At 29.6% G+C, this 12,682-nt stretch overlaps 1 protein-coding gene across 1 annotated transcript in view; it reads right to left on the bottom strand.

Moving 5' to 3' along the window:
• Window positions 1-9,343: 9,343 nt before the first annotated feature.
• The window catches only part of LOC113512637 (zinc finger protein 235-like), a 107,224-nt gene continuing 103,885 nt past the window's right edge, over window positions 9,344-12,682 (bottom strand). Inside the window, exons 6-7 of the mRNA XM_026896550.3 lie at window positions 12,465-12,630; window positions 9,344-11,648 (exon numbers count right to left, since the gene is read on the bottom strand). Coding sequence (XP_026752351.1) covers window positions 11,611-11,648; window positions 12,465-12,630 — 204 coding nt within the window. The 3' untranslated portion in view covers window positions 9,344-11,610. The remainder of the gene's footprint in view (window positions 11,649-12,464; window positions 12,631-12,682) is intronic.

Here is a 12,682-nt window from a genome sequence, read left to right on the forward strand (position 1 = left end):
AGCGATCGTAAGTTTAATCGAGATTATTAAGGACTCGATTCCGCACCGAGAATCGACAGTGCTTAAATCAAATGAGCCCGTAACGTGTTGGGCAATTAACGCTTTGCTAACATCATGAGGTTTATCAGTGACAGTGCTTCAAAAAACATATTTGTTATTTTATGCATATTATTATTGTTACACAGAATTACATTGCTATCCCTAAGAATAATACACCTACTTACCTCTTGCATTTGCATTGTTTTCTTACACTACAAATCAAAATAAAACCGGAAATAAGTAGTAACTAGCAACCTAAGTGCATATTTATTTATTCTTTATTGTATATATAATACAAATTTCTACAAGTGGAGTGCTTAATGCTATATGGTATTCCCTACCAGTCAACTATTGAATAAAAACATAAAGTGCATAAAGGGCAGTGGTACCGTTGATAATGATGTTGACAGTGAAAAAGTTGTGATGTAATTATAGTAAAGTACTAAAATAATTATACATACTATAATTATTTTATAGTATGTATAATATAGTATAGAGACTTTGTACAAAAGTCGATTGCTTAGGTACCTCTGTCCCATTCGTGTTTCAACCGTGAAGCAGTTGTGTTTGCATGGCTGTGTTTCGGTTTGAAGGGTGGGATATGGCGTGAATTTACTGGGTACAGAGGAATAACACCTGAGTCCTCAGAAATGGCAACGCATGGGGGGTATTATGAACGAAACAGTATACTCTGTTATGTCCATGGTATTGCTTATGTCTATAGGCGACGGTTACCACTTTCCATCAGGTGGGCTGTCAGCTTGTTTGCCATTCTAAGTTGTATAAAAAAAACATACTATATATAATACGTACGAAATACATAATATACTCGTATATGATATTTATATTAACATAACGATACGTATTATAAGATGTAGTAAATAATGCATAATTTGTAGTTAGAGCTGATTTTGTTAGCTAAAATTTTATCATAAATACATTTATTTATTTAAAGGGACACCAACAGCATATTGCATTATAACATATATAACAAACACTAAATAACAAAAATTCAAATATCATCATCATATTAGATGTTAACTGTCCACTGCTGATCATAAGCCTCCCTTATTGAGGGGTTTTGCCAGGAGTTGCCACACTTGGCAGGCGGGTTGGCAACCTCGGTTAGGCTGTGATAATGTTTAAAGAGGGACGCTACTGACCATCTCACGATTAGTAAGAACCCTCAGTCGCCTTTTACGATATCCATGGGAAAGGACAGGGTAGCCTATTCTATGCCGGGACCGAACGGTGATTCAAATATATCACGTGCTTTAGTGAACTTGAAATTGCAGCTACATCGACAAGTAATTTAAATATCTTGTAATAGGCTGCTGATGATTCCATGAATATTCTTTAAGTGATTTTTTTTTAATGCATGGTACAATTTTTAATGCATGCAAAATCATATTCTAACAAATAAATATTTTTCAAAAGTACCCTCCTTCTTCTTTCTTGTTCTTCGTCTTATAATTCAAGTTGTTATTTCGTAAATTATTCATTAAATATATTACGTTCTTGTTAAACTATAATTGATATTCTAGATGTGTTAAGAACGTAAACTGGTGAAGATACTTCAAAAAAATATTTTTATGCAGTCGAGTCGTACCGTGACCAATATTAAGAATGAGTGATCGATTCTTCGAACTGCTTCTTTAACAATATCGACACTCGACAGGTTCCGTGCTGGTGACCGTACCGTACAGACGTACCACCGATAAGTTTTTGTTAGCAAAATGGGAGCAATTCTCATCAGATAAAATAACAAAAAGTCGATGACGGGCCCCGCACAAAGGCGCCACCGACTCGGTTCGATTACTCCCTATGACAAAGCAGTTTGCTACGAACAACACTCCATATTGATCCAAACAACTTATCTATTTTGTTTGGGCTTTATTACATTTTTTGTTTGGTACATAGTCTGTGTGAATGTCCAATCATTGTAGACCTATCTTCACCTGTTAAATAGATGCAGCGTTATGTCAAATTAAAATGGTAAAACTTGATAGTTACTGTGTTGGCTCCCGTGGCGCGATCTATGGTATTGTGCGCCCGCGCCGATCTAAATTGTTGGTTTAATCGAGCTTTTTGTAAGCACCGTTTGAATGCAATACTGATCATCGAGCACTATATTTGTGTAAAAAGTGAAACGAGAGTGCAAAAAATTACTAATAAAAATTTTACCGCATATAAAAAAGTATATATCAATGAATCGCCATTACTGTAAAGCAAATTGTCTTTATATTAGTATAACTTCCTCAAATAAAATATAATAATAAATATATATTTCTATGAATAGAATAGAATATATCTTTATTCAAATCGATTTTTTATGATTCTATTGCTGTATAGCTTACATACATATATCTCATTTTTAAATATTGATTAATTTAATGCAAATTTTTAATCCAAAACAATTCATTATCATCATCATACCAGCCTTTAACTGCCCACTGCTGAACGTAAGCCTCCCCCTTAGGGGTTTTTGCCAGTAGTTGCCACGCTTGCCGGACGGGTTGGCAACCGCAGTTTGATATTAGAGATGTTTTAAGATATGCAATTATAAAGGTAAAATGGTGGAGATTCTTTACAGCTTTCAAAATGGTCAACCTTATAATTGTATAGTAGTCCTCGTGACATTCTTTATGTATTAATTAAACTAACTCAAGATTTCATACATTTTAATTTCAGTTGAATAAACCTGTTCCCACGCAGGATGTGTAGTAACCAGCAGTGAAATAATAAAAAAGGATACGAAATTCGTTTGATGGTATTGCAGTTCTATTCTATGTATCAAAGAGAATATAGGAAAAATGTTACTGTGTAGGACAATATTGATGATTAATAACATATAATATAGTTTCGATATACAAGAATCTCACAAAACCTTACCCATTCTAAAATAGTACGAGATGATAGAGATACCTATTTTACAGAAAAGGAATCCTTCATAATATTATAAATGAGATAGTTTGTTTCTTCTTACCTCTTGCCTTTACCAATTACTATGAATATTGATGTACAAGTTCCATATGTGATGGAGAAGAATATAGACTTCTTATACAGTGAACATGTTCTGGTCACGTAGACAGTCGCAGGTAGAAGCTGCTATAAGATAATAATCAGTGGGCTTAAAAAATTAACTGAAAATAAGATTTTCGTATTGATTTTGTTTTATATTATATTATCATCTTTTTTTTGTACAACATAGGGGGCAAATGAGCATACGGCTCACCTGATGGTAAGTGACTACCGCCGCCCATGGTCACCCACAACACCAACGGCATTGCAGGTGTGCTGCCGGCCTTTTAAAAAGGAATATGCTCTTTTCTTGAAGGTTATGTTGTCGTATCGGTTCGGAAATACTGCTGCTGGAAGTTGATTCCAAAGAGTCTAATATCGTAATCGACGAATATAACTATACTCTAAACTATTTAATCCACATTTTGTATCATATATTTATTTACTTATTTAACACTTTATTGCACCAACATAACATGATTTGTTAAAACAATTTTCAATACGTATAGTGTAGTACAAAAGGCGGTCTTATTACTAAGCAATCTCTTCCAGATAACCTTTGGGTAGAAGGAATTAAAGCATAAGTAGGTAGGTGGCGCGTTAAAAAAGATAGATTTGTAAAAAATAATATCTGTGACAGCATAGTCATATACATATACATACATAAATAAACACATACATCCAAACATATACATATATATACATACACATACACATATAAATATATATACATACACATACATATATTCGGATATACATACAAAAATGTAAATATTACCTTCTTTTTTACGTTAGTTGTGTAAATTTTGCTCAAATTTCTAACACAACCAAGACAAATCATATTGCCCTAATATTATAAGCGAAAGTAGATAATACAAGCGTATTGTTTCCTATAATTTCATAAATAGAAAATGCACAAAGAACTACTATTAAACACCCACTAACTAGTTACATTGAAGTGTAACAGTTTCTCGGTAACGTTTTATAACGTCGTGATCGAGATGGGTATATTATCGGGTAATAGACTAAATGTTTTGGTGGTCCAAGACCACCCATTCGTTAGTGAGCGTTATAATTGTTTTCGTGTAAAGATTTATAATGTTAAAGATCTACGCTGGTCTCGTTGTGGTAGCCTCTTTATATTCTACAGGATGTTTGATAAGGTTAAAAAAAAATTAATTGATTTCGTAAAAGTAGAGTATGTCAATTGGCTGGATTTTTTATAAGTGTAGACCATTTAAATAGAATTTATTTAAAATGTAACTAAAAGAATAATTGACTACGAGCCTAATGATATTCCGTAATAGTACCTACACATAAAAAAATAATTATATTTTATCTTTTTATCTTTATCCGAGCAGTAAGTGCTTTATATTATTCCCAAATTGGTGTATAATATAGTACATATCATATATGTGTAAGTATATTTGTTATTCATACATATTTATTCGTTTATATATGTAATTTTAGTATGTATGTATATTAATAATTAGTAGTACCGCATTCGAGTATTCTGACACTTCCCTATGGTTGACTGAGAGAGAATGCTTTTAGCATTAAGTCCGCCATGTACACATATTTGTACTAATGAATAAATCAATAAATAAAATAAAAAAATAATTACGTGTAATTGACTAAATGTTTCGATTTGTTACTAATTTCATAATAGAGAGTATTTCTGTGATATATTATATAAAACAATTTATAGAAATTCAATTTTCTAAATACTTACTGTCATCAAATTCTACTTTGTACTTAGTATAGACAATTAAAAAAATTATTGCACTACGGAAGTACTTTCTTTTATTGAAAAATTGTAATATGACAAACGTTGTAATGTTAATAATATGACAAAGATTGATTTAAAACAAAACCAAAACGAAAAGGAAAACAGTTTATAATTCTATTGCTACCTATATTAATGACAAAGTTTTCTGACCAGCAGTAGTATAAACAGCCTGTATATTAACTAGGAAACGGAGTACATAGTAACACAGGATAAATTAATCATCTGTAGGTATGTAATATTATTTATTTAATAATGCGCCTAATTTATTAGCGTCTATAACAAGTGAAAGTTATCATTGAATTACATTATCAAACAGTCATTAATTTGACGTATGAATACATCCGTCAATACTCACGTTAGTGAAATAAGAAGAGTACGATAGAGATTTGTTTCTATTTTTTATAATTTGGAATAACCAACTAGTCGACAACCGTAGGTAGCGTGATGACGTCTACGATTGTAAATGAACTTCACTTTTCGTTACTGTAACGTCAATATCCCAAAAAAAGGATGGAAGAATGACGTTATTTTAGAATCTTAAATATTGCTATGAATGTACCTGATAGAAAATGGAACGTCGCTTATAGAAATGACCAGTATTTTCTTTTTTATGTTTTTAATAATTTTACTAGTGTAATCTTTTGGAGGAACAGTAAAGATTATCTAGCTATATATCCCAAAATACACAGTGATATCCATGGCACCCTTACTATACCTCATGTTATCTGAAACAGCCATGCAAGTATTTGCATGGCAAACCATGCAAGTACATTTGCTTCATAGCAGACACTTGAGTGAGATAGCAATACCCAAGAAGACGGATTTTGTATAAAGTTTCTCTCTGGTAAGTCTATTATAACGACCTCCGTATCGTAGTGGCGAGCACGTTGACTTGCAAAAATAAGGTTCCATATTTGATACCCGGTCGTGTCTTGTATTTCTGTTTGAAGAGTGGGATATTGCAGTGAATTTACAAGGTACAGTCCTCAGGAATGGCAACGCATGGGGGTCATGGGCGTAATAGTATACTCTGTTATCTCCATTGTACAGCTCATGTCTATAGGCGACGGTTACCACTTTCCATCAGATGGGCCATCAGCTTGTTTGCCATCCAAGTTGCATAAAAAAACAAACGTTTCTGAATTGACTCAGGTCTGACTATTCTAGGTTGTGTTCCTAGATGCTCGATGTTTTATTGTCTCTAGTTTTTATAACACTGGGTATCATAGCTTGAGGATCAAGCGATGGAAGTAATTGGGGAACACTAAAAAAGAATATTTAGAAATAGGAAGGAATATTTACCTTGAGAAGGAGGTCCTTAACTAACCTAGATGGAGTAATCTTATCGAATTTGTAAAAATTGGCTATCAGCTCAAGGAATCTGTCCTAGTGTCTTGCGAGCCGGAATAATTCCCCTGCACTCAATGCCCATTCATTTCCATTAAATTATAATATTATATAATACAGTAGCAATATTTTTTCTTCTCGCTTCTCAATGCAATTCACCAACAAAATATTTATTGCGCCTTTTAAATGTAGCGGTCTCGACGTAGGCGTTGAACACGCGAGGCTCGTACTCATTTGCATATAACAACTTCAGTTGGAAGTATTAGGTCTTAATTGTGGCTCCGTGGTGCATGCTGGGGTCCTGTGGGACGCGACATGCTCCTGGCACTCGATAAAAGCAATTCCAACATTTCATTCCGTGGCGAGAGCCGTGATACTTTTATAGCTGTTTGGACTATATATAACGATGATTCTAAATAGAGGAAGCTGTTTATTTGCCTTTATGTACATGTATGTGTAATATATGTATATAGATATATGAAGATGCAAATGCAAATGAGATTAACATTTCATTTCTAATGAAAATAGGTTATTTGTTATGGAAAAATTAAATGATAATGATGCTGATTATATATAGATTTACTATTGTACTCGTATTATATATGATATATAGATTTATGCTGGCAAAGTACTAGTGAGGAATAATGAGGATAAGTGAGGGTGAGGTCAGGTTAGTTGACCTGACATGAAAAATTACCTAGGAATTAATCACTATAGTATTCATTAGAGACTGCGAGGAGGTTCACCTGAGATTGCTATTGCTAGCAACGTGAGTCCTAAACCACTTTATTAATATCAATATCAATCACGTTAGATTTATCAAGCCAAAACAATTTTTTTTTTAAATGTAAAGTTTACATGACGAATATGGTTGAAAACTAAAAATATTTTTAATTATTTTAAAATGTATTTAATTTCATTCTCATGAACAGTTTAGTATTAAGGATGGAAAAAGTTTCAACAGGCATTTTCAAATTACTGCCTTGATTAATTGCTAATAATTTAAAGTAGTTTGAATTTTTTATTTCTTTAAGTATCTTAGTTTTAAATTATTATACCATGTAAATAATATATAATCATACAAAATATTTACACTGCTTGACTTTGTGGCGGTCGTGCTCCTAGCGCTTGACTAAAATCAGCATTTTTATCAGACATTGCACTTCGTTTATTGATATTGTTGAATATTAAAAATTATAAATATATATTCTTAAACTATTTGTAATATTGTTATCAAAGTTTTGTTTTATATAATGTTTCTATAATGTATTCATAACGTTAATATAAAAGAAAGTTAAATAACTGAAAAAAAAATATATAAAAAGACAATTTCTATATAAAGTAAATTTGACTGGAACAATTGAAAGGTTTTGTATAGTGCAGTTAATCTAATTTCTTCTTCTTAATTGAAACTGTTTTTTTTTAAATGGGTAGTAAATTAAGAAATTATATTTTCATATGTGTCTTTAAAGATATGCCTACATAAGAATATAAACATTTTCCTATTTGAACTTTTATTAGAAACGTAAGATATAGCAATAAAATTACTGGATGTAGATATATAACACTTTGGTCCTCAGGAATGTAAAAGAATATATTTTAGTTCTTTAGAACTAAGATTTTAATAAACAGGCAAATGCGAATCATACTCGCGCACCGAAAGTTCCGCACAAATTATAATTAAAAAAAGTAAAACACAAAAAATAAATTGTGTTGTAACTATAAATTTACAGTTTTCAGATTTAGATCTTTTCTTTCACTTGTACTGCATGACATTGCTTTTTACGGAATTTCATGGTTTCAAGACAACGGGATATACCATTTATGGGTTTTTATTTGCCTTATAAATGTAAAAACATATGCTTTAAATATTTTTTATTAATTTTAGTTTTTTTTTTTTAGATCATTAAAGTAGCAAATAAGCATAAGGGCCGCATGATTGTAAGCGGTTACCGTAGCTTATGAACGAATGCAATACCAGGGGCAATACATGCGCGTTGCGGACCCTAAAGAAACCTCATTACCCCATTTTTTTAAGAATTCCATGCTGTAGTTTCTTGGAAAAACCTCGATAACTTGATACTTTCACGAGTTTTTAAGAAAATAGGCTATGTCAGATGTACTAAAAAATGATTCTATAAGGGTTTCGTTTATCCTTTTGAGGTATGGAACCCTAAAATGAATATAGGCAAAGATTTATTAGTAAGTATTAGAAATTTCCATTAGAAGTGTTGTCAACTTGTTTGCATATTCGAATAGCATAAAAGTAACAATATTTTTGAAAAATATCTTTCTTTTCTCTTAGATAATGAATTGATTTTGTAGACAAGTTATAGCGAAATACTAGGATACTGATTAAATAAACATAAAAATATATTTAAAAAAATTTATTACTCGAATAAACTTATCTAAAAAATAAGACATAAATAGTTTTTCATAAATTATTAATTCGTTGCAAATTTAAGCGTTTATTTACATAAAATTTTGGACGGCGTATATGATCACAATATACTTACGTAATGTAAAGTATATTAGTATTTATTTCTACATAACACTATGTAGGCATTCTATTTACAATACACATAATATACACATTGAACTATGTATATACAAATTATTTATATAAAAAATAAATGTCACAATATATATATATGTTATTGTTTTTGTGAAAGTTTATGATATTTAAACTCACAGTTCAATAGTTGTTATTTTCAAAAGCCAAGAAGTTCCAGTCTTTAAATTCATCTTAATGCTAAATATGGTAATATTTCTTGCCAACTTCTTAATAAATTTAATGTCTAATGGTCGTTGGGAAGATTTTGTTCAATTGTTAATTTTGATCATTGTTTATTGTAATTGGTATTGGTGTACAATATATAATTATTATACTCGTTACTCAACTAAATAGTAATATAATTTATATAAATAATTAATTTATTCTGTATTATTTTAGAAATTTACATATATATATATATATATATATATATATATATATATATATATATATATATATATATATATATATATATATATATATATATATATATATATATATATATATATATATATATATATATATATATATATATATATATATATATATATATATATATATATATATATATATATATATATATATATATATATATATATATAATCTGTCTGAAGATTTCCAAATGTCAAAGTAGTTATAAATAACATAATTGGTCTTATTACAATAGGACATTATTGCAGCGGCCAGCAACCGAGACATTAATGGACGAACGTGCAAATGTGGGCCGAGTTGTAGCAGAGGCACACATACATGAGTCCATCAATGCCTAGTTGTGGCCAAGACTTGTATGGTACTTTTCTCAAACAATGTGCGGAAATCAAAAACACAATTTTACCTTTTAAGTTCAATGACGAATAACGAACAATAATAATTTTTCACGCGCCATAATGTTTCTTTGTTTTTTTTTTCAACAAACAGCTTTCTATTTGTAAGCCAGTTCGAAATTTAAATAAAACCTTTTATTAGTTACCTCCTTGGTAGCCATGTTTCGAAGTAAAAGGTCATTCCTTTTTTAAATTACAGGACAGACATGAGTTTACATAGTAATTTATCTGGCCAAAAAACAGTATGGCAATTTTGATTTATCTCTAAGAAGTTTGTCAAAAATTATTTAGACAACCTTCTTAGATTCCTTTCTCACATTTCCGAGCATGTTTGAGAAAAAATAATTTAAATCACTGTTTATACAAACAGTGCTTAACAAAACCCTGTCTTAGTAATTCAATATTGTTTTGTCGGTGTAATACAATGTTTGTTTGAAATTTTATGTGCATTTGATAAAGCGGAATAAGTTCATTAAATCCCTCTTATCTAGTTATATCAATATATAAAATATCTATAGCAAATTATACTGTTATATACGAAACGATATTATTTGAATCGTCAGAATTATTTTTAGTTTAAGACTTATATATATTACTTAAAAAAAATCCAAAGTCATACAGTCATTAAAAATGATAAATAAATAGCTGTACCAAATACACTTTTCTTTAATCTTATTTTGAATCGCATTACTCTGAACTTAGTGTATATAATCGATATTTTATGATTATTTCATTAATATGCAGTTTGTATTATTAAACTGGCATCTGTATGAATTATTAATTCGTTGCAAGTTTATATATAAATAAATGCAACTGTTAAACATTTGTTTATATACTATTTTGGATTATGTATATAATCACAAGACACTTGTTTATATAATATATATATTTATTTATATAAAATTCTATGTAATATTATGTAAGCAACTAATTAGATTTTTAATGGATAAACATTGAATTTGATGCTATTAGTTTGCGCTGGTGGTATATGATCCAGATGATATCTGGATCATATCTATGATGATCTCCAGCCAGTGAGATAGAATCAGATCGGTAGACACATAATGACGATTTTACCAATAACTACTCATTTTCCAGCTGAAGGCCACGTTAACTTGACGAGGTATATTTTCACAATGATAATTGATATTTGTCTCAATGAGCTAACTGACCTGCTTTCATCCTTACTCATCCTCTTTCACTAGTGCCTCGTCAATGTACACCGATAATACAGGCGGGATTAACATTCGATTATTATTGATAAAAAAATACCTACCGCTTGCAAAAAGAATTTTCAAACATTGTTTAAATTGTATATATATATATATATATATATATATATATATATATATATATATATATATATATATATATATATATTCTATACTAATATTATAAAGAGGAAAGATTTGACTGTTTGGGTAAACTCAAAAAATACTCAATCGATTTTAAAAACCTCTTTCACCCATATAAAGCTACACTATCAGCGAGTAACGTAGGCATATATATTATTTTTGAAACTTATTTCTACCCGTGCGAAGCCGGGCGGAAACGCTAGTACAAAAATAAATGTCTGTTGAGAAATATCCTATTTTTCAAATCATTAAAATCATTTATAAATTAGGTTAGTTTGTTAAAGGTTCTTTCAGTGCCTTGAATTAATCAAGCAATATGAAAAAGACTCTTTTTTATTTGACCCTTATTCATTAATTCTTTCTCATTACATACAGAATATACCCCTATCACAATTAATATGTATGTATATATATATGTATGTATATGCATATATATTATATTTTCTTGGAATTAACCGTGCACTTAATTTTTCAATATATTTAGTAATAAGTTGTATATTAAGAATTACTTTTAACATCTATCGTATTGTATAAATATATTAAAAATAAATTAACACTTAAAATTAACTATTCTAATATCACACTTTTAATATCTTGTTACGTTATGGATATGTACGTATGTGTTTAAGATGACATACAAAACTATTTCATATAACATTAATTTTAAGAACTTTTTCTATTTCAGGTTGCGTCTCTGGCGCTGTTTCTTTGATGTTTAGCTGCAACAAAAGAGATATTTTATTAAAAATTAGCAAATTAACTTTTGGTATCGTAACTAATAACATCAATATTAGTTTTTTTCCTGCAACTTTGTACTCGTGAAGTTTGAAAGTGGGCAACCAATTCCAGATAAAGTACAAGACAAAACATATACTAGACTTCAAGCGGGACTATTAGGAACACATTGTAAAAATTGCATTCAATTCGGGGCAGTAGATTTTGCGCCATGCCGAAACAAACAAAGACAGACTAAAATTCTAAAAAAATAAATATTGTATTTGTATCTAAAAATATATTGTATTGTTTTGTAAAATCTTTATTATACATAATTTATAATTAAATATATATTAATAAGTAATTAAAATATATTTAAATTTATAAATAAATTTAAATATTAGATACATTAAAAGATTTAATATTTAATATAAACTATAAGATCTTTTTTTTTTCTAAAACATATTCCATATCATCCTATGGTTATCGTTTAGTTCCAGTTTTATTTTATTTGTAGTAAAATTACATTTCAATAAATATTGCAATGTTATAAATTATTATGATTTAAAAACAATTATGTAATTTTAAATGAAATAACTACAAGTAATATATCTTCATTTAAAAATGAATATAAAAATTTGAATGAATTTGAAAATAATTATTTATATAAATTAATACAATTTACGAGAGGGCCGGACAAAAATTTTGGTTTTTCGTCTAAATTAAAATTGATGAATAACGAACGGACGAATTTTAGTCGCAAATAAAAATCCTAAATAAATAACGAATATAAAATCATATAGGTGGTTTTATTTACTTACCAGTATGGAGAAACAGGTGGTTCTTCAAATTGGTGTGCTTGGAGAAACCTCTGGAGCATATGTGGCATTTGTATGGCCACGACCCGCTGTGGACGTACATATGTGATTTCAGATCCCCAGGAGTGGGAAACGACTTCGAGCAGAGATTGCACTTGTGTGGTTTTTCCTGTAAAAAAAATATAATTTTAGACACTTGTTCTTATACGACTTCAAAAAGG

The sequence above is a fragment of the Galleria mellonella genome, unplaced genomic scaffold (genome assembly GCF_026898425.1).
Source record: "Galleria mellonella isolate WM207_F2 unplaced genomic scaffold, CSIRO_AGI_GalMel_v1 utg64, whole genome shotgun sequence".
Lineage (NCBI taxonomy): Eukaryota > Metazoa > Arthropoda > Insecta > Lepidoptera > Pyralidae > Galleria > Galleria mellonella.